The following is a 21,672-nucleotide window of genomic DNA, read 5'->3' on the forward strand; positions in this document are numbered from 1 at the left end:
GCGTAACAGTAAAAATATTAGTAGACACTTCTTTGAAACTGAGTTTTTCAACATGCAGGGAGTTGTTTTTTTTAGCACAGATTTCCTAAAATCTTGACTATTTATAGAATACCCTGGTTCCAGCATGTGTATGCACCTACTGAACATGAAGCTAAAACGCCAGGGGACAGTGGTGTTTCATTAAACCCAGAGCAGCTGTGCCTGCAAATTGGAGAGCTTTGTGTGATGCTGATTTGTCATCTTGAGGGTTGTTTTTTGTTTTTTTAGTAAGGAGTTCTGCTCAGTAAATTAACTAAATTAAATAACACACAAACCATGACATTTCCCTCCCTGCAGCACTTGGCAAAGAGTTTGTAAGTAGTAAGAATTTTCATGTTTTCCTTTCCCATTTAAGATTGCAAGTTTTTAACCTTATGTTGTTGTTGTTTAGTCATGTCCGACTCTTCGTGCCCCATGGACCAGAGCACACCAGGCACTCCTGTCTTCCACTGCCTCCCACAGTTTGGTCAGACTCATGTTGGTGGCTGTCCCATCTCGTCCTCTGTGGTCCCCTTCTCCTTGTGTCCTCCATCTTTCCCAACATTAGGGTCTTTTCCAGCCAAAGTATTGGAGCCTCAGCTTAAGGATCTGTCCTTCCAGTGAGCACTCAGGGCTGATTTCCTTCAGAATGGAGAGGTTTGATCTTCTTGCAGTCCATGGGACTCTCAAGAGTCTCCTCCAGCACCAGAATTCAAAAGCATCAATTCTTTGGCGATCAGCCTTCTTTATGGTCCAGCTCTCACTTCCATACATCACTACTGGGAAAACCATAGCTTTAACCATACGGGACCTTTGTTGATGGTAAATTGAAACCCAGATAGTGAGAATAGATGGGAGGCATTGCAGTCAGGTGGAAGCAATCTTTAAGTACATTCTGAAGGAAACCAGATCATGTAGCGAGAACTACTATGGTACAGCGGTTGGGAGACTGCAGCCAGGACCACATATCCTCAAGGACTGCTTTTCCCCATAAGAACCGACTCAGACCCTGCGACCCTCATCTGAGGCTCTTCTTTGTGTGCCCACGAGAGGTCCAGAGGCTGAAGGGCCTTTGGTGTGGTGGCCCCTTGTTTGTGGGATGCTCTCCCCAGGGAGGCTCTTCTGGCACCTTCATGACATATTTTTAACCCAAAAAACCCCATTCCCCTTCAACTAAGCCTTGCCCTGGTTAATATTCCACGTCCTTTTAAATGTGATTATGAAGGTTGTGTTTTTGTTTTGTATTGATCTTGTCTTAACTATTTTCATTTGTGCTCCTACCTTCATATTTTTATCCAGTGAACCGCCCTGAGATCTTAGGGCAAAGGACAAATTTGATTTAAAAAATAAAATTTATTCGTCTGTTTTAGTTGCACCAGACCCAGAGAGGCGGCAGGGAGCAGGGCCGGATTTCGGTTTGATGAGGCCCTAAGCTTCTGAAGGTAATGGGGCCCTTTATATGTCCAGCTGTCCTTTGTCAACAACTGTTGCTGTTTTTTGTGTTGAATATATGCTATAAATATGGTTATTTATGGACCTCATAGGTATCTCAAGCCATTTGCACATAACGATTACCCAACACAACACACTGTTGCTGTACGTAGGTTTTATTTTATTTCTTTTTTATCTTACATTTTGGAAATGTACATCCAGTTTTTCCCCACCCATTAATTTTTTTGGGGGGTCCCCAGGACAGGGGGCCTAAGCTAGAGCCTGTTTAGCTTATACTGTACTGTACGTAAATCCGGCACTGGCGCTGGGGAAGCGAATGGCCGGCTGCGGGGTGTTTAGCCACGGAACCGGGGGCCGGACAGGAGGCCGCCCCGCCACCGCCCAGGGGCGGGCGGAGCAGAGCAGAGCGCGGGGCCGAGGGGACCCTCCGGCACCCTCGGGCCTCCTCGCAGGGAGCAGGCCGGAGGAGCGGCCTTCGCGCGGCGGGGAGGCCATGGCTTTCCTGAGGCGGCCCCTCATGGCGGCGGCCCTTTCCTTCCTGGCGCTCTTCGCCTCAGCGCGGGCCGAAGGAGGCGGCGTGGGCTGCGCCTCGGGGCTGTGGCCTCCGCGGCCTGCTGCCGGCTGGGAGTCCGAGGCCTCGGAGGCCTGCCCGGCGGAGCTCTCCCCTCACGAGGCGGCGACGGGGGGCTTGGTGGTGGCGTCGGTGGCGGCCTGGGCGTCGCCGTCCTTCCGCGGCCCGGGCAACTCGGACCCGCGGCCCAACCGGGAGCTGCCCATCCTCTTGTGGTGGAGCGGCGGCCTGTTCCCGCACTTCCCGGGCTCCACGGCGCGGCTGGAGTGCGGCGGCGGCTCGTGCCTGGCCACCAAGGACCGCCGGGTGAGGCTCCGCCGCCGGACGCGGGCGCTGCTCTTCTACGGGACGGACTTCCGCGCCTACGAGGCGCCGCTGCCTCGCCCGGCGCACCAGGCCTGGGCGCTGCTCCACGAGGAGTCGCCCATGAACAACTACCTGCTCTCGCACGGCGCCGGCGCCCGGCTCTTCAACTACACCGCCACCTTCCGCCGAGAGTCCGGCTACCCGCTCAGCCTGCAGTGGCTGCCCGACCTCGCCTACCTGCGCAGGCCGCCGGCGCTCGGCCTGGCCGAGAAGGAGCGCGCCCGGCGGAGGGAAGGCCTGGCCGCCGTCCTCTACATCCAGTCCCACTGCGACGTCCCCTCCGACCGGGACAGGTACGTCCGGGAGCTCGCCAAGCACCTCCAGGTATTATTTATCATCGCTTCCTCTTCTTAGAAGATTCTTAAGGTTTTACATATATAATAGATGTTCATAAATGTACCAAGCTAACACATACAAATATGTAAAACACATGTCGGAAACCCACAGAAAGGTCTCTCTCCCAAAATGACCTAAAAAATAAAATAAAAAATGAAAGGCACAAATACAGGATGGGAGACACCTGGCTTGAGAGCAGTACATGTGAAAAGGATCTAGGAGTCTTGGTAGACCACAAACTTGACATGAGTCAACAGTGTGATGCAGCAGCTAAAAAAGCCAATGCAATTCTGGGCTGCATCAATAGGAGCACAGTGGTACCTCGCAAGACAAATGCCCTGCAACACGATTTTTTTTGCGAGACGAATGCATCTTGCGATCTGATGGTGATTTGCAAGACGAATTCGTTTTGCGAAAAATTCACCTTGCGGATCGCAGTTTCCCATAGGAATGCATTGAAATTTAATTAATGTGTTCCTATGGGCAAAAAAAGAAATTTCAGTGCATTCCTATGGGAAACCGCGATTCGCAAGACGAATTTTTCGCAAAACGAATTGACTCAAGGAATGAATTAAATTCGTCTTGCGAGGCACCACTGTATAGTATATATCAATAGGAGTATAGCATCTAGATCAAGGGAAGTAATAGTACCACTGTATTCTGCTCTGGTCAGACCTCATCTGGAGTACTGTGTCCAGTTCTGGGCACCACAGTTCAAGAAGGATACTGACAAGCTGGAACATGTCCAGAAGAGGGCAACCAAAATGGTCAAAGGCCTGGAAACGATGCCTTATGAGGAACGGCTTAGGGAGCTGGGTATGTTTAGCCTGCTGAAGAGAAGGTTAAGGGGTGATATGATGTTGTTGTTGTTTAGTCGTTTAGTCGTGTCCGACTCTTCGTGACGCCAGGCACTCCTGTCTTGCACTGCCTCCCGCAGTTTGGTCAAACTCATGTTCGTAGCTTCGAGAACACTGTCCAACCATCTTGTCCTCTGACGTCCCCTTCTCGTAGTGCCCTCAATCTTTCCCAACATCAGGGTCTTTTCCAAGGATTCTTCTCTTCTCATGAGGTGGCCAAAGTATTGGAGCCTCAGCTTCACGATCTGTCCTTCCAGGGAGCACTAAGGGCTGATTTCCTTAAGAATGGATAGGTTTGATCTTCTTGCAGTCCATGGGACTCTCAAGAGTCTCCTCCAGCACCATAATTCAAAAGCATCAATTCTTCGGCGATCAGACTTCTTTATGGTCCAGCTCTCACTTCCATACATCACTACTGGGAAAACCATAGCATTAACTATACGGACCTTTGTCGGCAAGGTGATGTCTCTGCTTTTTAAGATGCTGTCTAGGTTTGTCATTGCTTTTCTCCCAAGAAGCAGGCGTCTTTTAATTTCGTGACTGCTGTCACCATCTGCAGTGATCAAGGAGCCCAAGAAAGTAAAATCTCTCACTGCCTCCATTTCTTCCCCTTCTATTTGCCAGGAGGTGATGGGACCAGTGGCCATGATCTTGGTTTTTTTGATGTTGAGCTTCAGACCATATTTTGCACTCTCCTCTTTCACCCTCATTAAAAGGTTCTTTAATTCCTCCTCGCTTTTTGCCATCAAGGTTGTGTCATATCTGAGGTTGTTGATATTTCTTCCAGCAATCTTAATTCCGGTTTGGGATTCATCTAGTGCAGCCTTTCGCATGATGAATTCTGCATATAAGTTAAATAAGCAGGGGGACAATATACAACCTTGTCGTACTCCTTTCCCAATTTTGAACCAATCAGTTGTTCCATATCCAGTTCTAACTGTAGCTTCTTGTCCCACATAGAGATTTCTCAGGAGACAGATGAGGTGATCAGGCACTCCCATTTCTTTAAGAACTTGCCATAGTTTGCTGTGGTCGACACAGTCAAAGGCTTTTGCATAGTCAATGAAGCAGAAGTAGACGTTTTTCTGGAACTCTCTAGCTTTCTCCATAATCCAGCACATGTTTGCAATTTGGTCTCTGGTTCCTCTGCCCTTTCGAAATCCAGCTTGCACTTCTGGAAGTTCTCGGTCCACATACTGCCTAAGCCTGCCTTGTAGAATTTTAAGCATAACCTTGCTAGCGTGTGAAATGAGCGCAATTGTGCGGTAGTTGGAGCATTCTTTGGCACTACCCTTCTTTGGAATTGGGATGTAGACTGATCTTCTCCAATCCTCTGGTCTTTGATAGCCATCCTCTGGGTGATATGATAGCCATGTTGAAATATATAAAAGGATGTCATATGGAGGAGGGAACAATGGATTCAAACTTCAAGAAAGAAGATTCCACCTAAACATTAGGAAGAACTTCCTGACAGTAAGAGCTGTTCGGCAGTGGAATTTGCTGCCATGTAGCGTGGTGGAGTCTCCTTCTTTGGAGGTCTTTAAACGGAGGTTTGGCAGTCATATGTCAGGAATGCTTTGATGGTGTTTCCTGCTTGGCAGGGGGTTGGACTGGATGGCCCTTGTGGTCTCCTCCAACTCTATGATTCTGTGATTTCTCTGCAAGGTCGAAGGAAATGGGAAATCTCCCCATTGTCTCTTTCACAAATCCTGTCTTAAGGGCACATTTAAGATATGAATAGGGTGTGAGCCTGTGACCTGTGGCCTGGATTCAGGAACTGAGTAACAAAAGTTACAGGTAGGTAGCCGTGTTGGTCTGCCATAGTCGAAACAAAATTAAAAAATTCCTTCCAGTAGCACCTTAGGTAAAGGTAAAGGGACCCCTGACTATTAGGTCCAGTCGTGACCAACTCGGGTCGTGGCGCTCATCTCACGTTATTGGCCGAGGGATCCGGCGTACAGCTTCCAGGTCATGTGGCCAGCATGACAAAGCCGCTTCTAGCGAACCAGAGCAGCACACGGAAATGCCGTTTACCTTCCCGCTGGAGCAGTACCATCAGGGATTCCTTAGTTGTGATTCTTGCTTTGCAGGGGCTTGGACTAGATGGCCCTTTGAATCCTTTTCAGCTCGTTTGATTCTACAATTCTTTGAACCCTTAACAAACTACAGTGCCCATGTTCTCTCTCTTTTTTGGGATGATGGGAGGTGGGGAGAGATGCACTTTTGATGTGTGTTTAGCCCTTGGAAACATATTTGGATCGGAGTGAGGAGGTGGGGCCAAAACCCAGCTTTTTCTTTTTCATGATGATTTATTTCTGTTGCAGGTGGACTCTTACGGTGCATGCCTGAACAACCGAGAGCTTCCCAGCACGAGGCTGAAGGACACTTCTACAGCCACCACAGAGGACTCTGAATTCATGGCTCTAATAGCCAAGTACAAGTTCCACCTGGCGATGGAGAATGCCATCTGCCGCGACTACATGACGGAGAAGCTTTGGCGGCCGATGCACGTCGGAGCAGTTCCTATATATCGAGGCTCCCCATCGGTACGTGACTGGATGCCGGACAATCATTCCATCATCCTCATTGATGACTTTGGGAGCCCCAAAGAGCTAGCAGAATACATTGATTTTCTGGACAGGAATCCAGAGAAATATTTGGAATACCTGAAGTACAAGAGTCCCGGCGGCATTACGAACCGGTTCTTGGTGGAGAGCATGGAGAGGCGGGAATGGGGAGTGAACGATATGACCCGGCCTAATTATTTGAACGGGTTCGAGTGCTACGTCTGCGACAAGGTAAACGCCAGAATGAAGGCGGAGGAGGAGCATAGGAAGTCTCGTGGGAAAGTGCCGGCCCCTGAGCCTGAAATCGCCCAGTTCTCACACATGGGGTGCCCGCCACCAGCTCCCGGGTATGGAAATATTGAAGACATTCCTGATGGAGACAGGTACTAGCCATTGTCGTGGAATATGCAACTGTCCTTAAGAAAGCTGAGGGTTGTGCCGTGCTAAGTTGAAGTCACTTGTTCTGCTGGTGTTTTGCACCAGCAGGAGGTTGATGGATTGATTACATTTTTGCGCTGCGTGTTTCGTTCAAATGAACCCTAAAGCAGCTTGCAAACAATAAATAACAAGAACATGATAGAGCATAAAACAACATCACAAATACAGCGTAATAAACCATACAGAGTAATTAAGAAATCATCAGTGAAACTGCAACCTATCAAACACTGGGAACAAAGTGACAGCTAAAAAATAAGCTAAACGTCACAATTAAAGCAAAAGTCATAACCTATAAAGCATTTATAACCTATAAAGCAAAATAAACCACTTTAAAATAGCAGCCAAAAAATGAACTAAGCACACACACATTCTCCACACCCACATGACTCATAATCTTCCACTCTATTCAGCTCGTTAAAATATACGTCCACATAACGCAGCAACTCACTTCTGAAGGTTCCTCGGGCTGGAGGTGGGGGCAGTACAGGTGAAACCAACCACCCCTTGATGGCAAATGAACCTTTTCTCCCCTCAATTCTCCCTCTGAAACATCTCCCTTATGAAGGGAGGTTGGGGTAAGGCAGGTGGGAAAAAGCTTTAAACAGAAAGTTGTGCAAGAGAATGTGTTAGAACCCAGGAGTGACTTGGAAACGTCCTAAAGATGTCACTAAAACCTCATTAAAAGGGCATTTGCAGGCTTTTTTCATTGGTCAAAACAAACAAACAAAAAATCCTTCCAGTAGCACCTTAGAGACCAACTAAATTTGTCATAGGTATGAGCTTTCGTGTGGATGCGCACTTCTTCAGATACCAGTGGGTTTTTCCAGTGGGTTTCAGATTACACACGATTTCTCTGATGCTCGGCACTCATTTTCTTTATTTTCTTTTTAGCTGGAAGGAAATGTGGCTGCAGGATTACTGGCAGAGCCTCGATCAGGCTGAAGCCCTCACAGCCATGATTCACCACAACGAGTCGCATCAGGGGAGATTCTGGGACTACATGCACCAAATCTTCAGGAAGAGAACGCAGCAAAACTAACCAGACTTGTTATTCAAGCTTCTTCAGGGCTACAAGATACAAACAGGACCCACAGAGTTACCATCACCAAAATTGCTGTTCCAGGACAACTTGAAAATCATCTTTTATATATGGTCTTCTCATTTTGGAGATTACTTTTTTTTAAAAAAATTCTTGCTTCCAAGAAAAGGCCACTTTTGAACCAGCTTTTGGTATTGGTTCATTTGCCACTGCTCCAAGAGTAGGGAGCCTCCCTGATCTGTGGGGCAAAAAACAGTAGTCAGCATTTCTGCTGCTTCAGCGTCTCTCAGAAAGTACTTTTTGGTGTGTGTGTGCCAAATTCCTTAACACGGACTGTTGGGCTTACTCTAAAAGTCCTGAATGGTTGCACTTCAGGGATTCCTTCTATTCATAAGTATTCTTCAACATACATTGGTTTCTTTACTATTTTTGATATATTTCATTTGATATGAAAGATAACAGAACAAGAGTTTACATAAGCTTAGCTATGCAGTATACAAATAACCACTTCTATATGGGCTGAAATGTGTTATGAACTGTGCACCTTATTTTGTGCACTTCCTCAATTTGTAGAGACTACACAGTTGCTCACTGTTCCCCAGTGATGTGACGGGTGCGAGCCAGCAGTAAATCACACTGAGCAAGCTGGAGTTAACTCTTTATTGGCAAAAGCAGGATTTGCTTAGGAGTATCAGGCCTAGTGAGCAAAGCAACCCATCTCCGGTAGATCTTGCCCCATGGATCAGTTGCTGAAACTGAAAGTCCCCGCCTCCTCACAGCTGCCTCAGTGTTAGAAACTGAGATATAAAAGCTAGGAGCTAAATGGCACCCCAAACCTAGGTTATGGGCGCCAGAACAGAATGTCTAGGCACGCTATTTTTATAACAAGACTGCAAAGATGAAAATGAATGAATTGCAGCTAACATCTTACGTTCGTTTTTCACATTGTCTAGTCCTCATCTGAAGACGGCAAAAAACAAAGCCATGCTTCTCCCGCCCACCCCCTTAATTGTCGTATGAGGGTCCCTCAAAATGCTGCTTTTCTGTAAGGCCAGCTGAGAAGCAGAACCTATCAGCTTGCCTGACACTGCAATGATTTCTTGGAAGTTGGGCAGGCAGGAATTTCTCCTCCCATGCCCTCGGCGCCAGCAGTGGCAGTTTTGATCTGAAATCTTGGGTGCAGTACTGCGCCCAGAGCTCAGAAATTGCTTGCACTAATGAAATTCCCAGTTGCAAAATGTGCCTAGAACAATGGGAGTTTTGAACGCTGAGCTGCCCAAGTCCCCTCCTTTTCAGCCCCCCTCCCCCCAAGCAGTCGGACTGCCTGCGTGAAGCCAGTTTCTTTGTCCTTTTCATGCCTCCTGGTTCTGGGAGACCGGCGGGAAAGGAGCTTGTTGCAGCAGGAGGGGCCAAGAAACTACTGAGAATACAGTGCCACATTAAATTGTTGCATACAAGAAGAAAAAAGTGGGTTAATTCAGTTCTCACGTACTTGTCTGTAGAGCAGGTGGGTTAGTTCAGTTGAGCTCGCATAGGAGAGAAACTTCAACCATATTGAGTAAAAAAGACCCATTCCTGATGAACCATTAGTGACTCTGTTAATATGCCATGTGTTCTAACAATACAATGTCCCTTACTTTCGCTAACTACACCTCCTAGGAAGGAACAAAATAAAAAATAGATTCCTTCCAGTAGCACCTTAGAGACTAAGGTCATTGGTATGAACTTTTGTGTGCATGCACACTTCTTCAGATACACTGAAACAGAAGTCACCAGACCCTTATATATAGTGAGAGGGTGGGGAGGGGTATTACTCAGAAGGGTGATGGGAATGGTTGATTGGCTGATAGGTGTGGTAAACCTGTGGATGACTGTTAATGGCTCCAATTGGTCTTACAGGGGAAAAAGCAAGGGGTGAGATGGCTAAAGATAGCTTAATCATGTATAATGAAATAACAATCCAATGTCTTTATTCAGACCAGGTCTCTCCATGGTTTTAAGTTTGGTAATAGGTTGCAGTTCAGCAACTTCTCTTTCCAGTCTATTTCTGAAATTCTTTTGTAATAAGACAGCTACTTTGAGATCTTGTATAGAATGTCCTGGGAGATTGAAGTGTTCTACTGGTTTCTCTGTCTTGTGATTCCTGATGTCAGATTTATGTCCATTTATCCTTTGGCACTCAGGAAATCAGCCCTGAGTGCTCACTGGAAGGACAGATCCTGAAGCTGAGGCTCCAATACTTTGGCCACCTCATGAGAAGAGAAGACTCCCTGGAAAAGACCCTGATGTTGGGAAAGATGGAGGGCACAAGGAGAAGGGGACGACAGAGGATGAGATGGTGGGACAGTGTTCTCGAAGCTACCAACATGAGTTTGACCAAACTGCGGGAGGCAGTGGAAGACAGGAGTGCCTGGCGTGCTCTGGTCCATGGGGTCACGAAGAGTCGGACACGACTAAACGACTAAACAACAACAACAACAATCCTTTGACATTGGGATGCGGGTGGTGCTGTGGGTTAAACTACTGAGCCTAGGGCTTGCCGATCAGAAGGTTGGTGGTTTGAATCCCCGCGACAAGGTGAGCTCCCGTTGCTCGGTCCCAGCTCCTGCCAACCTAGCAGTTCGAAAGCACATCAAAGTGCAAGTAGATAAATAGGTACCACTACAGCGGGAAGGTAAATGGCGTTTCCGTGTGCTGCTCTGGTTTGCCAGAAGTGGCTTTGTCATGCTGGCCACATGACCTGGAAGCTGTACGCCAGCTCCCTCGGCCAATAACATGAGATGAGCGCCACAACCCCAGTCGGTCACAACTGGACCTAATGGTCATGGGTCCCTTTACCTTTTTATCCTTTGGCGTAGGGCTTGGCCTGTTTGTCCAATATAGAGAGCTGAAGGGCACTGTTGGCATTTGATGGCATACACAATGTTAGAAGATGAGCAATTAAATAGTCCTGAGATGGTATGTTTGATGTTGTTGGGGCCAGTAATGGTGTCTTGGTTTTTGTGGCAGCAAAGTTGGCATCTGGGTTTATTGCAGGCTCTGGTACCAGTGTCCATGTTAAGTCTGGTGGTGGTATTATTGTGAGTGAGGAGTTGTTTAAGATTGGGTGGCTGTCTGTAGGCAATGAAAGGTCTTCCTCCCAGAGCTTGAGAAAGAGAACTGTCATTGTCTGGAGAGGTTGTAGATCTCTGATGATGCGTTGTACTGTTTTAACTTGGGAGCTGTAGTAATCACTATATATAAGGGTCTGGTGACTTCTGTTTCAGTGTATCTGAAGAAGTGTGCATGCACACGAAAGCTTATACCCAGAACAAACTTAGTTGGTCTCTAAGGTGCTACTGGAAGGAATTTTTTTTCTTTTGTTTTGCAACTAGTTTAAACCAAGTCTGTTCTTCCTTTACCCATAAAGCTCACGCTGTGTGCAAACGTAGCTCTTCAGTAAGACTCATACAAACGTGATATTTATTCTTTATCCAGATACTTGGGCTCCAGCACAATTTTCTGTCTCCAGGTAGTAGAGAACAGGTGCGGTATGTCATAGGTATGACTAGTCACCTGCTGGAGAGAAGTCATAGGGGTGCTTGTGGCACAGTGAGCCCCTGGCCTTCAGCGAACAGCTTCATTCCCTGGAGACCAAGGTGGCTGGCTGACCTGTCCTAGCTGGCTCCCAGGCCCTCCCCCTGTGGAATGCCATCCCATCAGATGCCAAAGAGATGAGTAACTATATAACCTTTAGAGGTCACCTGAAGGCAGCCCCGAATAGGGAATATGTTAATTTTTTATTATGTTTTTATATATGTTGGAAGCCCCCCAGAGTGGCTGGGGCATCCAGTCTAATGGTGTGTGTGTGTGTTACAAATAATAAATTGTTATTGCTCTGAAAGGATACCCTGAATAATCCAAAGGGGGAAATGATGGCGATTGTTCAATACCATAGGGCGGGTTTCCACTGCCGCCGCCCCCCCCCCAGCGAATCAGCAAAAGCATTTCTTTTTCTGAACATAAAATCATGCTCAGTGCACATTTTTGTTATCGCAGTCTAATGCAAATTGAGTGACTGTGGTACTTGCCATGCATGTTGATGGTCTGAAGAGCCACCTCTCTTCTCCGCATCAAGGTATCCTCACCTTAGCTAGGCCACCCTTTTGGGTTTAACCCTGGAATCCCCCCCCCTCCCAAAGTATCCTGTGCAGCAGGTCACTGCTGTTTCCTAACCAAGAATTCTGCACCACAACATACCTGTACAGTGGTGCCTCGCTTAACGAATGCCCTGCTTAACGAAATTTCCGCTTAACGAAAGGATTTTTCGAGCGGAGCTTGCCTCGCTAGACGAATGCGTTTTACGAAAAATTCGTCTAGCGAATCGCGGTTTCCCATAGGAATGCAATGAAATTCAATTAATGCGTTCCTATGGGCAAAAAAAAATCCAAAAAAAAATCAATGCATTCCTATGGGATTCGCTAGACGAATTTTTCGCTATAAGAAAAGACCCGTGGAACGAATTAATTTCGTCTAGCGAGGCACCACTGTACTCCATGTGGAGCCCGTGTGTTGTTTTAGCACTCAAGAGCAAGCAAGAGTGTATGGCATTGGCTGCACGTGGGCACTGTTAAGTTTCCTTTTTGGAATGGCTGCACCATAGCTGCTCCTGGCGAGACCCAGTGTGTCCTAGCATTTGCAGGATGCACCACAACCACTGGGTGGTTGCTAACTAGCTGCACGGCCTTCACATTGCTAAGATTAAGATGCCTGGGAAGGTGGAGGTGACAAAAGAACTGGAAGATAAATAATCCCAAAAGGCAGGTAGGAAGAAACATTAGGAAGAACTTCCTGACAGTAAGAGCTGTTCAGCAGTGGAATTTGCTGCCAAGGAGTGTGGTGGAGTCTCCTTCTTTGGAGGTCTTTAAGCAGAGGCTTGACAGCCATCTGTCAGGAATGCTTTGATGGTGTTTCCTGCTTGGCAGGGGGTTGGACTGGATGGCCCTTGTGGTCTCTTCCAACTCTATGATTCTATGATTCTATGATTCTAAGTGGGAGGTAGGAAGAGGGATGCTCCTCCAGGTGTTGACATCACCCTTGTAGAACCATATCCTTGCAAGAAGGGTGGAAGGCAGTCTGAATGTACACACCAGGGCTGAAGCACAAGTTGAATTTGGCTCTCAAGTTCTCAATTCAGGTCAAAGCTGCTTTTGGCACAAGCGTGAACACCATTGGTATTGTTTCTTGGGAGAAGTGGAGTTCCTTACATTGATTTTTAAAAATAAATAAATAAATGCTTGGAATAAACAGCCTTCCATGTTCCCTTTGGCCTTGTCCCCCCCTAAAATCACTGCCAACAAGAAAGGAATGTGCAGTGAGCCCCCACACAAGTGACTCTTCAGGGAAAAGGAGGATCTACCTAGGTGGAAATTCTACTAATGTAAGAAAAACACAGATAATCTAGATGGAGAATGTTAAATGCAAGAGTCTTAGTATCCCTTCGTTTTAGAATGTGCAAGGATATGTTACCTACCACCGTTGACACAGGTTTCTAACTTCTAACACCAGGTGGCACAAGCGAGTTATTTTTGCACTTTCTTCCCATGGGAAATTATAGGGCCAGAGATTTGTTGCAGAAATCAAGACTCCCAATCAGCCAATAAAGAGTAATTGCAAGAGGAAGGAATAAGGAAACCACACTTGGTTTTGAGACTTTGTGACTAGTCTCAAGGCCATGCAGGAATCTGAGCCCAGGTCTCCACCTGACGCTCACATCACACCATTAAAACACAAATGCAAGAGGTCTAAGAAAGTGTGAAGCTTGGAATTTCCTCATTGGAAATTGATGGGTTGTAGTTACAGGTAGGTAGCCGTGTTGGTCTGACATAGTCTAAACAAAATAAAAAAATTCCTTCCAGCAGCACCTTAAAAGACCAACTAAGTTTTTATTTTGGTATGAGCTTTCGTGTGCATGCACACTTCTTCAGATACACTGAATTAGTAGTCGGCTAACTTTTTCCCAGAGCAGACCCACTGAACCTAAATTAGTCATGGCCATTAATTTTAATGCATTTACTCTGAGTAAGGTGGCTTTATACAACCTTAACTTCTCCCATCATTCAACATATATGTAAAAAAAAAATCGGTTCAAATCACCCTCAACTCTGGCTCATGAGGACAGAGGAGCCACACATTTCAGTGTAAGGAAAAACTGCTTTGGACAAGGCTTGGCCCCCTCCTTACCAATGCAAAAAAGCACCAATATATGCATTCAGCTGCTAAAGATGCTCTCTTCCCATAAATGGAAAGCAGGTTTGCAGAGCTGCTCTGAGGCTCTCAGGAGTCATTGCCAGAGAAATGGACAGGGTTAAGCAGATTGCCACCATGCAGATTAATGCCTTCATCAATCTGAGCACAGCATGTTAGAAAAAGTGGCAGGTGGAACTTAACAGGGTTTTGATGGTGTAAATGATGTTTTCAGCATTCCTGCCTAGAGAGAGGACTTTGCCTTATGCAGGAGAGTCTACCTCCTCTCCCAGAAAGAGAGGGAGAATCTGGTTACCTGCAGAAGTGTGATCTGCAGAACTGGTGCTCATGCACCACTCTTATTGGTATTTTTTAACTTTCTATATTACGCTTCATCTGATGACCTCTACAGTTGTGCATAGATTCTGGTGTCGTTGGTTGTTCCTGCAGATAAACCAAAGTAGCAGATAGAAATGGTTTAAATAAAAGATGAACACCCCCACCCCCAGTGAATAAGCGTTTCTCCGATCTAGGAAGGGTATGGTCCATTGTGGCCATGATGCAAGGTAATCAGGAGGTGCTTTAAAAATGAAGGGCTGCGAATTCAAAAGTGGCTTGAGAGCCACGCCATCGTGTTCTGCAATGCTTGGTGTGCTACTAGCGCACTCTGCTTAAAAACTGAATAAAGGCTGAACTGCTCCAAACCTAAGAGCAAAAGTCAATGCTTCGTGAATGTACACCAGAAAATATCCAAGGATACAAGCTGCACGGCGTACTTTGAAAAGACGTTACTGAACAATATTCACATCATAAAAATAAAAACCTTTATTGATAGTATGAACATTTAAGGTTTAATGCTGCCAGCTATAAAAATGGTAAAAAGACTTCTGCTTCAGACATTTGACTTTACAAATATACAGATGTTAATGACAATTAATACTAGATTATGCAGTCTGAACTTCATTAAATTCCCATTAGCCAGTGACAAACCTCTCTAGCTATACACGATTCAGAGAAGATTAAACATTATATTCCTATACACACAAGTCTATAGAGAACTTAAAATACTAACCCTAGAAGTCTCACTGGATTAGCTGGAACCATTTTAATAGTTGTGCTTTGTTTAATCTCAGAAGATAGGCTACTAGCAAAAATACATATTTCCTCTTGCATTCTCCCTTCCTATAATCCATTGTTGAATACAGTACTCAGTGCATTTCCTAATAAAATTATTGTATATAAATCTCTATCATATCGTAAAGAAAGGATACAAGTTAGTGTAAACACAAGGAAATATTTAAAGGGCTGCTACAAAACCCTCCTGTTTAAGATTAGAAGAGACACTGGAAAGAAACCATTCACCCCATTTTCAGCTCCACAGCCCACATCCAGACACCCGGTCAGCACAAGTGAGCTGTTCTCTGTGCTCATCAGAGTTGTGTCCTATCTGCCCATAAGCAACCAGCAATTACAACTGGCCAGAAAAATGGGAATTGCGACACACGGATCAAAATTTAAGAGGGATATTATCATGTGGCAGGACCTCCTATGTCCTCATATGCCTGAGAGCCTGCCCTCAGAAATAACAGTCAATTGGCTAAAATGCTTCCAACCTAGCAATAGACCAACTTGCAAGACCAGTGTGGCATTTTGAAGCAGCACCAATATTTTTTTTAAGAAACACACACACAAGTATTCAAGAGCTTTGGTCCAGTGAAGGAATAGGACAACCTTCTCCCCCCTCCAAGGGCCACATTCCCTCAGAGGAAACTGACGGAGGGCCGCATGCCCGTGGGGGCTAGACACGGGGTTGGACAGGGACAGAACTGCAGGTACTCCGCAAACCCCATGCCGTTTCTCTCGCCCCAAAGATTGGAGAGTGAACATTTATGTGCAAGATGGCTATGAAACAAAACAGTAACCGTCTCTCCCCTCGAAACACACAAGACATGCCCCTTTGGAAAGTGCTTTTCTCTTCCTGCCGACAGATTTTGCAGGTACAAATGGGGCAGGATCTGCACCTGCAAAGCTCCCCCGGTCAGGTGGGGAGCGTGTCCAAGGTGGAGGCTGTAAGGAGCAGGAAGAGGAGGGCCACTCTCGTCTCGCCATATGACAAAGATGATACCTGCTGGTCCTCATGTAAAAACAGCAACATTATATTACATTTTAAAAATGTTTATTTGTGTAGGTTGATTCTGGGGGAAATGGTGAAATGTGTTAAGGTCAATGTATTCTGAAACTTGACCACACACTCCTGCAATATCTTAGGGCCTAGCAGCCTGGCACCATTTCAGACAGGAGCCAGACACATGGCTTGCGAGGGTCAGAGGTGCAAGACCTGTACAGCACAGGTAGCTTCTTCATTAGAACAAAGACTTCTTCAGTCCTGTATCTGCCCCATGTCACTAACCATCTTTCCCAGGGGAAAAGTTCTCAGACATAGGGGATATAAAGCTTAAGTACAGCTTCCTTGTGGGTTGAATCCAACGCCGTGTCGCTGTGTAAGTGGGACACACTTCACTCTTCCCCCCGCCCCGCCCCAGTGCCCTCCATGCACTCTCAAAACCTGGAGGGTTTGCAGCCCTTGGGGAGAAATTCTGGGGATGCACAGGAAAGAGAGAAAGGTCAGATCCCAGTGTGCAAGCGGTGCTGGATTTCACCCCATAAGTGTAGTTCCTCGTTTTTGTTTTGTTTTTTGAGATATGAAGAATTTCAACATCATCAAACCAAGATTAAATGAGTTGTGTGCACAACCCGAAGACTCCTCTCTTTCCCCACATATATATGCATCTCTACGTGAAACATAATAATAATGATTTGGTTTCCACAGCGCTGCCAGGGCGGCTGGGCTGCCTTCTCTCAGCAAGCGCCCCTTAGGCAGCAAGACCGATGTCAGCTCGACATACAGGATTAGTGCGCCATGAGCACGTTTTAAGTTATTGCTTTGGATCTTCTAGTATGGATCCCTATCCTTCCAATGCAAAAACCTGTATAGAATTGACTAACCGTTTCTCATTTCAAGTAACGTTAAAGATCTTTATCAAATAACAAGATAAGCTCTCAGAAGTTCTACACACACACACACACACACACACACACACACACACACACACACACACACACACACAGCAGTAGACTATGTGAAGAATATTAAAAGCTAGCTTTCAAGATTTAATCTCGCCTATTTTATCTCTGCGTAAGAGAGAAAAATGCAAGGAATGGATACTTGACTAGGAAAAATAACAACCAAACAAAGTGGCACCCTGATTGTTTAAAGCTCCCAAAGTGTTTTTAAAGAAAGGTTACGTCATCAGAAAGGCCTGGGTTGCCTAAAGCTCAGCAACAGGGGCCAAAGTGCTCCAGACACAGCAGCTACATTGACTGACCGACTCTAGCGGTCACCTTTGGAACATTCCCCTTCTGTATGTAGTGTACTGAGAACTGGGAAGGATTAAGAACAGTGTTGATTTCAACATTCATGATTCAGAGAGGAAACTGCTTTCTGCAGTTGGATGATCCCTTCTGGGATTTGCAGAGAATCACATTCATATCTGCAGGCTTAAGCTCAGGCACTTCTTAGAAAATGTCTGTCTGGAATGGAAGTTTGCATGGAGTGTTTTCCTTTTCTGCATAATTTAAAAATGAGTGTCTCGGCGTCATAGTCTGCTGGTCAGCTCCAAGCACCAGGAATTCACCGCATCTCTCTGTCTCTTTTTCTTTCTCCATTTGATGTGCCTGCTGCTATGAGAGACCTTGAGGCTCTAGTGTTTAAGAAAGGTCTATACACAAGTCGTGCTATTTTTCTACACGCTATAAAATAAAAGGAAAAGTACACTAAGTGTGTTATACAAACAGATTTTTGTTGCTACCCAAATAATAAATAACATGGAGTGGCTAAGACAGTGTTTCAGCTCTAGGAATCGCAAACGCTCGGAATGCAGCACTTTCTGGAGACTAGCTGTTGGCTGGCAGCAAGATCTCCATTTCTTTCCCGTTGGCCACCACGGCATTGATTGAGCAGCTGCTTGCCAAGTCCGCAGGGGAACCCAGAGAGGAGGTCTTCGCCGGCGGAGTGTGGGTGGCTGGAGAAGGAGCCAGCCCAGGTTTCTTTGGAGGAATCGGCGGAGGGTTCCCTCTTTCTGCTCTGGGTATGGTTGGCGATTTAATGCCAGGTGACAGTGGGCTCAGCGGGCTGGAGACTTTGCCTGGGCTAGACTCGCTTTTGGGGCTCATGGCGCTGGCCAGGGTTCGGTAGTCTGTGCCAAAGGGGGAACTGTTAGGCGAGACGGGCTTGATGGGGCCCTGCTGGCTGGTGAACCTGGAGAGGACCTGAGTGACGGTGTTGCGGGCAAGCTGCTTGGCGGCCGAGTTGTCCACGAGGGTGGGCGACAGGTCCCTGGACGGGGGGCTTTGGAGACCACTTGACGGGTGGTCCTGATCAGCTTGGGACTGGAATTTGTGGCGAGCGGCGTGGAAGCGCTGGTTGATCCCCACCTGGTAAGAAGACTGATAACTGGGGCTGTTGGCCGAGGCTCCAACCGAGCGCTTAGTCATCACTGGCGAGGAGCACGGGGACGATGTCAGCGAGGAAGAGGCAGTGTTGCTCGGAGATAAGGAGATCCCACCGGAAGGCAGGGGTGGGATGGATGGGGAAAGAGACTCTGTTCTCACCGGGGAGCTGCTGTTTTCGGTGGGACCCTCAGGAGTGGACCCAGCAGGCTTGCTCTTCTCCAGATTCTCCACGCTGGGCTGGGCTGGCTCCACACTCGCTTGCGCATCGGCCTCACAGTGCCCATTTGCCTTCGCGTAAGGGTGGGGGGCCGTGGCAGTGACAGGCGATAGGGCACGGGCCAGTTGGATGGTGCTTCCCTGGCTCTCCTTCAAGGGGCTTTCTGTCTGGCAAGCGACGGACCGACTTGGGTCTTCTGTGACAGCCGCAATGGACACCTTGGAGACCCTTGGTGGAGGGTTCTCCGCTTTGCAGGAAGCCTCCAGCTCCTTGAGGGTCTGCTTCAGAAGCTCCACCTCTTCCTTCAGGGCTTTGGTGCGGTTCTCTTCCCGGTTCAGCTTGGCTCTCAGCTGCTCCCGCTCAATGTCAAACTCGGAGAGCTGCTTCTCGACCTGGGCCTCCATCTGCAAGCCCCTCTTCTTCTTGGCTGCCAGCTCCTCCTCCAGCTGGCTCACTTTGCTCCTCTCCTTCTCCAGCTTCCCGCTCAGCTCCCCCAGCTTCTGCCCCTCCTCGGCAGCCTTGGCGGCGGCTTTCTTGCACTCCAGCACCAGCATGGAGGAGAGCTGCTTGTGATGGGCGTGCTCCTCCTCCAGCTGACTCGAGAGCTTCTTCTGCTCCCTTTCAAACTTCTTCACCTGGGACTTCTCGAATTCCAGCTGGAAGGGAAGAGAAAGACGCTTAGGGGAAGGAGGGGACCATGTTTGGCTTCTCAAACACTCCCCCCCCCCCCACAAACAGAAAGATCCTCAAAGTCAGTTGTGTCAGTTAACGAGGGGAGAACGAGTGCAAGAAAAACAAAGGTTTTTCTTGTGAAAATTCTGCCCTCCCAGGCTGATTGATGTCCAAATCAATGCAAGATTATAGACTGCATACATAATTGTTGAGTACATAAGTAGGTCAGGACTGGGAACTTCCTGCAAACTGAGGGCCACATTCCCTTAGGTTAACAGTGTAAGAGACTTCCTACTTGCAGTGGGTAGGGGAGGAGCCAAAGATCTATTCATCCTATCACACAAACCTGTTCCCACTGTGCGACTGCAATCCCCTCCCCTCCATGCAAACGGTAGGCACTGGGTCTCCGGTCCAGAGTGGGACCAGGGGTGGGCTTTTAAACTTTGCTCCCACTGCAGTCCTGATCTTGACTGCCACAGCCAGCGCTTGCCATTGGCATTGGGGGGAAACTCGATTGACCCATTTCTTCCCATGTGCAAACAGAAGAGGGAAGCGAGAAGACAATCCTATTTTCGCTACCACTAAAATGCACACCGCATTTCCTTTTATCCTCAAATGTTATTACATCTCTTTGCATCTTTCTGTGGTCCTACAAAGACCAAAACTGTCTGGCCTCTGCAAAGGAGCAAAAACTCTCCCTCTAGTAAGTCTCCTTCCAAGTTTGCAAGGGGGGGGGAGTCAACTCTCGGAGACAGAAATACTGGGTCTAGCTGCCGCTCTCCTCACCCACGCAAGGCATGTTCTCTGGGTTAGACAGCAATTAATCACTCCTCCCTGAACGCTGAGTAAGGAGTGAGAGGGCATACCTGTTGGGTGAGCCGCTCTCGCTCCTTTTCTAGCATGTACGTTACGTCATCCCCTTCAGCAGTATCTTGGGCGTGCCTCTGCCTCTCTTCCTCAAGATCCAAGATTACCTTTCAAAAGAGAAAAGAACACCATCCATCACCTTGAAAGACAATTACAAGATAATTACAAGTGTATCCAGATGTGCAGGCCAGCTCCCTTTCTGCCGAAAGCAAAAATGAAAGCTCTAATGAAGGCATGCGGAACCCCTGACCTTTACTTACGTGTAAGGGTTCTGAGAAGCTACACTATCAACCCACCCGCCCCCGTCCATTTTCGGCAATTTTCAAGGTTTGTCCTCTTTTGGCTTGTGAAAGAAATGACAAAAACATGCAGAAAGAGCAGCAACAGACACACACATAGTGACACTTGGTTGAAATAATTTGCTGAACAATTATGAAAACCTGAATCAGTTGTTATATGAATTTGAGCCGAGCAGAAGAAAACCTAAACAGATGGACAAAAACAGACGCTCAGAAAGAATGAAGGTCTTCAGGACGCTGACTGGGTCAAAAATGAAATGTGTACAAATATAGTTTTGTTTTCTATTACTTTAGAGAGACGACTGTTTCAGTCACTAGCAGCACAAAGCCAGGGAAAGAAAAGGAGGAATCTTGTAGCACTTCACACAAATCTACCTCAAGTGCTTTAAAACCTGCTTTGAGCAGCATTTGGTAACAGCTGGGAGCTGGGGATGGTTTCCAGCCCATTCCAAGAAAATCATGGTGCAGGAAAGAGCTTTGAACGCTAGAGTCGGTCAGTTGTTTTCCTGCTATGAACCAAGTCAGTGTGGCTGAGGATGCCTTTGGTGCTAGTTGGAGGCACCATATAGAGCAGGCATCCCCAAACTTCGGCCCTCCAGATGTTTTGGACTACAATTCCCATCATCCCTGACCACTGGGTCCTGTTAGCTAGGGATCATGGGAGTTGTAGGCCAAAACACCTGGAGGGCCGCAGTTTGGGGATGCCTGATATAGAGAATGTTAGCCCTGCAACATGATTTTACTGAACATAAGCAACATTTGAGACACAGAAATGTGCAAAACATTGAAAATGCCACATCAAATTATAAAAGTGGTCCAATATGTAATGTTAAAGGTAAAGGTAAAGGGACCCCTGACCATTAGGTCCAGTCGTGACCGACTCTGGGGTTGCGGCGCTCATCTCGCATTATTGGCCGAGGGAGCCGGCGTATAGCTTCCAGGTCATGTGGCCAGCATGACAAAGTCGCCTCTGGCAAACCAGAGCAGCACATGGAAACGCCGTTTACCTTCCTGCTGTAGCGGTTCCTATTTATCTACTTGCACTTTGAGGTGCTTTCGAACTGCTAGGTTGGCAGGAGCTGGGACCAAGCAACGGGAGCTCACCCCGTCACAGGGATTCGAACCGCCAACCTTCTGATCAGCAAGCCCTAGGCTCAGTGGTTTAACCACAGCGCCACCTGGGTTATGTTAATGTTAACCTGTTATCAAATGTGAAGCAGGAGCAGTTTTACTGTC

The 21,672-nt window shown here is 47.1% G+C and overlaps 2 protein-coding genes across 2 annotated transcripts in view; one reads left to right on the top strand and one right to left on the bottom strand.

The window, feature by feature from the left end:
- Positions 1-464: 464 nt before the first annotated feature.
- FUT11 (fucosyltransferase 11) lies at positions 465-12,113 on the top strand. Its single transcript, XM_035124461.2, has 3 exons — positions 465-2,731; positions 5,925-6,550; positions 7,497-12,113. The coding sequence occupies exons 1-3, from the start codon at positions 1,787-1,789 to the stop codon at positions 7,642-7,644; spliced, it is 1,719 nt and encodes a 572-aa protein (XP_034980352.2). The 5' UTR covers positions 465-1,786; the 3' UTR covers positions 7,645-12,113.
- A 2,557-nt stretch (positions 12,114-14,670) lies between these two features.
- The window catches only part of LOC118089980 (CTTNBP2 N-terminal-like protein), a 36,972-nt gene continuing 29,970 nt past the window's right edge, over positions 14,671-21,672 (bottom strand). Inside the window, exons 4-5 of the mRNA XM_035125210.2 lie at positions 20,137-20,244; positions 14,671-19,254 (exon numbers count right to left, since the gene is read on the bottom strand). Coding sequence (XP_034981101.2) covers positions 17,824-19,254; positions 20,137-20,244 — 1,539 coding nt within the window. The 3' untranslated portion in view covers positions 14,671-17,823. The remainder of the gene's footprint in view (positions 19,255-20,136; positions 20,245-21,672) is intronic.

The sequence above is a fragment of the Zootoca vivipara genome, chromosome 8 (assembly GCF_963506605.1).
Source record: "Zootoca vivipara chromosome 8, rZooViv1.1, whole genome shotgun sequence".
Classification (NCBI taxonomy): Eukaryota; Metazoa; Chordata; class Lepidosauria; order Squamata; family Lacertidae; genus Zootoca; species Zootoca vivipara.

Excerpts from the sequence above, each read along its gene's own strand:
- FUT11 (XM_035124461.2), top strand. The coding sequence starts at position 1,787 with ATGGCCGGCTGCGGGGTGTTTAGCCACGGAACCGGGGGCCGGACAGGA. Across the intron at positions 2,732-5,924 it reads AGCTCGCCAAGCACCTCCAG|GTGGACTCTTACGGTGCATG; the intron begins GTATTATTTATC and ends TTTCTGTTGCAG. Across the intron at positions 6,551-7,496 it reads GACATTCCTGATGGAGACAG|CTGGAAGGAAATGTGGCTGC; the intron begins GTACTAGCCATT and ends TTTTCTTTTTAG.